The following is a 4,219-nucleotide window of genomic DNA, read 5'->3' as shown; positions in this document are numbered from 1 at the left end:
TTTTTTTAAGTATATATTTTTGTGTAATTTTTTTGTCAACAACCGATAATATTTTAAAAAAATTTAAAAAAATATATACTTAGAAAAAAATGACCAAATTTTAAGAAAAATAATATATCATTTTTTAATTATTCTTACAAAAAATCACATCAAAATTTAATCTCTAAAATATTTAAAAAAATATATATATTTACGGATAGATAATTTTATTATATTTTAAAATTATTTAAGTCATTTCTATCAATAACAAAATTTAAATACATTTTTATAAAAAAAATTATTGAAATACATTTTTAGTTGTTTACCTAAAAAAATATTTGTAGGTAAATATTGGCACTAATAATTTTGTATTGTATTGGTGATATTTCATTGTTTCTCCCAAAGATGCTGGAAGAGAAAAAGCAGGAAAAGACAAAGGAGTGGGGGTCCATTTTTTGACTTATTCAGGAGGGGCAGCAGGGAAGAGGGGCAGAATTGGAAATTAAGCAGTCATTACTTGGTTGTGAAATTATGAAATGACCCAATTACAACCGGGAAAAGAGCACCATTCTCACTAACCAAATCAAATCACATTTCCTACCAAATCTCAAAATTTAATTACACCACATAATTATTAAACACGTTTCAAGTCCGATTTCCCCTATAAAAACACCAACCAACCTCCGCTTTCTCTGCAAGAATTTCTCAACACACACACAGACACAGACACAAACACACTCATATTTCTTAGTAGTATTAGCGAAATAGAATATGGGAGGTTGGGCAATAGCTGTGCATGGTGGCGCTGGCGTGGACCCAAATCTCCCACCTCAACGCCAGGAAGAGGCCAAGCAACTCCTTGCTCGTTGCCTCAACCTTGGCATCTCTTCTCTTCATTCCAATGCTTCCGCCATCGACGTCGTTGAACTTGTCGTACGTCCCTCTTAACTATCTACCTACTAACCTACCTACCAGTAATATTGACATAAAATAACGACACAAAATCAATTACTAGCATCTTATAATAACAGTAATATGAATACTATAAAATCATAAATAGCTGATCGTTGGTGGATTAATATGAAATATATATATATGTTAACATATATAGGTGAGGGAGCTGGAAACGGATCCACTGTTCAACTCTGGGCGCGGATCTGCGCTGACAGAAAACGGTACAGTGGAAATGGAGGCAAGCATCATGGACGGTCCCAAGAGACGTTGCGGCGCCGTTTCTGGCCTCACAACCGTCAAGAACCCTATCTCTCTTGCTCGCCTTGTCATGGATAAGTCCCCCCATTCCTACCTTGCCTTCTCCGGCGCTGAAGATTTCGCCAGGCTCCAGGTTTACCCTTTAGAAACCATTCAATTCCATCTCATGCTGACGTCACTTCGTAAAGTCTTACGAGTAAAACGGTGTTTATTTCTTTTGTTTTGTCAGGGTGTGGAGGTTGTGGAGAACGAATACTTCATTACCCCTGAGAATGTTGGGATGCTGAAGCTCGCAAAGGAAGCCAATACAATCCTGGTAAGAAAGCGAGTATAATCAAAGTAACAGAGAAAAAACGTGACGGAATTCGTGTCTAATGAGAATATCTTTTCTTTTCTGTTTTGGTGGTTGGTGGTGCAGTTCGACTACAGGATTCCAACGAACGGTTACGACACGTGCGGCGCGGGAGTGGAGAGCCCAGTGAAGATGAACGGGCTTCCGATAAGCGTGTACGCGCCGGAGACGGTGGGGTGCGTGGTGGTGGACAAGGAAGGTAGATGTGCGGCTGCCACGTCGACAGGGGGGCTCATGAACAAGATGACAGGTAGGATCGGTGACTCACCGCTCATAGGAGCTGGAACTTACGCGTGTGAGTTGTGCGGTGTGTCGTGCACGGGTGAAGGGGAGGCTATCATACGCGGGACTCTGGCGCGTGAGGTTGCGGCCGTTATGGAATACAAGGGCCTGGGCCTTCAGGAAGCGGTGGACTTTGTGATCAAGAATAGGCTCGACGAAGGGTTCGCTGGGCTCATAGCGGTGTCTAATAAGGGTGAGGTGGCTTATGGGTTCAACTGCAATGGCATGTTTAGGGGCTGCGCCACTGAGGATGGCTTCATGGAAGTGGGAATCTGGGAATAGATTAGTTTAGTTTAGTTTAGGGTTCGAATTGTACAAGGTTTGTGTAATGGCCTTTCTAATAATAGGCGGTGTTTGTTGTGTTGCAATTCAGTGGCCTGTGGTTGGTTTTCATTCCTATTTTAGGAGAGTCCCGATAGTTCTAGAATGTTAGACATGTGAATTATATTAGTGGGTGTTTCTTTTAGGTTTCTTTTAGAAATAGCAACGAAAGGCAAAAGATTAAAGTAGTGATCGGTACTTGAAAGTTGAAAATGCTCCTTCTTGTATGTCTATTCTAGCTTAATCTCAATTTGGTTAGTGCTTTTTCCTTATTGGCTCTTTTCAGATTTTCTTCAATCTTTTATCAATGCAGATCGCAATTGCTAAATAATAATGCTTCCAAACAAATAGTTCTCTTTAATTTTTTGTATCCTATAATCAAGACATATTTCTATAAAAAGGAATGATAGGGGCAGCAATTTTGATGTTTTGTAACTATCAATTGGTAATTAATAGTGTTTTTAATGGTATGAAATTATATCTAATGGTGAGAAATTATTCACTTTTGTTTTGATGATTAAGTGCTGGCCAAAAAATATAAAAGTTGCTAACCCGCTAGACTTTTCCTTCTATAAATTCCAAACTCTCACCTTAATCTATATATAAAGTTTTTTGGTGTCTTAATATATAATAAAATAATCGATACTTATATATAAATTAAAGAAAATTATGATATTTAGTTGGCACTAGAATAGTTTTAGCCTATAATCACAATTTACCAAGGAGAAAATCATCCAACCTTGCGCCAAATCTCCACAAACAACGCTAATATTCGTCTGGTCGAACGTTCAGTGGGTTGAGTTGAACTGGTACTGGAGCAGAGACTTGAAGGAATTAGGACCAAGGCGCAAGATGGGATGCTGGAACTTGGTTATGACGTCGATTGGGCGATGAGTATTTCGGAAGGGAATGCTTGCTTGGATCGGCGGAGTGACGATAATGATTCTGACACTCAAGTCAGTATCCATACAAATGGCAGCGATTTAGAGTTAGAATATGTGACGTACCTCTGGAGAGGGGTAGGAACCTCTGGAGAGGGGTAGGTTCCTCCCCCTTTATAGTCCGTACTCGAGTGGGCCCCTTATAGCCAGACCCACCTGGCTGAAAGCTTCTGCTAGCTGTCCAGTTTTCACATTGATGAGGAGGTGATATGGGTGACGTGCAGATCACCACCTGACTCGGGTCGACTATTTGTGTTTGGGTCGGGTCACTGGTGGGCTGGGCCGGAACAGAAACCATAATTAAGACTAGCTTAAAAAATTTTCACAATAATTATTATTATTATTATTAAAGAAAACTATGCGGCCAAACAATTTCATCGATCAAGTTCTATTTGAACGTGGTTGTCATCATTGTCGTTTTCAATCATTTTCTTTTCATCGAGCTTCTTTTTCGACATTTTCTTTATCTTCATCTTCTCTTGCATATGTTCAAAAACTTAGAGCACATGAATTTAGATTTACAGTACAAAAATTTTGATGCACAACATAAAATTTTTGGTGTAGATCAAATTTTTAAATGACTCATGCTTATAACATTGACATCCAACCAACAAGATACGCACGTTAAAGCAAAAATTTTGGTATACAAAAAAATTTGGTGCACAGCACAAAAATTTTGAAAAATTACATGTCCAAAATATTAATATCCAACTAACAAAATACAAAAAACACACATTTTGACACACAACACAAAATTTTTTATGCATACACAAATTTTGATCGATATATAACATAAATTTTGGAAGAACCATAATTGACTAACTCAACCAATAAAATATATTTGTAGCAAAAATTTATGTGCTGTATACAAATTTTTGTACTATGAGTAAAATTTTTTATACTATGNTAGAAAAAACGTGGTCTAAATTAAAAATATTGACGTAATAAATTGATTAGATTTGGATTGATTTGTTTAATTAATTAAATTTGACCAATTCAATGACATTCTCTTCTCATGTGAGATTTGGGTTTGATGGGTTTCATTAATCAATTAAATTTGACCAATTTAATGACATTCTCTCCTCATGTGATATATTTTTCTCCATTTATAATTAAAATATTTTAATTTTTT

At 37.2% G+C, this 4,219-nt stretch overlaps 1 protein-coding gene across 1 annotated transcript; it reads left to right on the top strand.

The window, feature by feature from the left end:
• LOC107606394 (probable isoaspartyl peptidase/L-asparaginase 2) lies at positions 557 to 2,418 on the top strand. The gene is made up of 4 exons (XM_016308461.2): positions 557 to 912; positions 1,091 to 1,324; positions 1,421 to 1,507; positions 1,610 to 2,418. The coding sequence occupies exons 1-4, from the start codon at positions 751 to 753 to the stop codon at positions 2,105 to 2,107; spliced, it is 981 nt and encodes a 326-aa protein (XP_016163947.1). The 5' UTR covers positions 557 to 750; the 3' UTR covers positions 2,108 to 2,418.

Source organism: Arachis ipaensis, chromosome B07, assembly GCF_000816755.2.
Source record: "Arachis ipaensis cultivar K30076 chromosome B07, Araip1.1, whole genome shotgun sequence".
NCBI lineage: Eukaryota > Viridiplantae > Streptophyta > Magnoliopsida > Fabales > Fabaceae > Arachis > Arachis ipaensis.
This window is presented reverse-complemented; position numbering and strand designations above follow the sequence as displayed.

What these genes read in the sequence shown, in the direction of transcription:
- LOC107606394 (XM_016308461.2), top strand. Translation starts at nt 751, where the DNA reads ATGGGAGGTTGGGCAATAGCTGTGCATGGTGGCGCTGGCGTGGACCCA. An exon ending in TCGACGTCGTTGAACTTGTC is followed by an intron (nt 913 to 1,090) that starts GTACGTCCCTCT and finishes TAACATATATAG; the next exon opens with GTGAGGGAGCTGGAAACGGA. An exon ending in AGGAAGCCAATACAATCCTG is followed by an intron (nt 1,508 to 1,609) that starts GTAAGAAAGCGA and finishes TTGGTGGTGCAG; the next exon opens with TTCGACTACAGGATTCCAAC.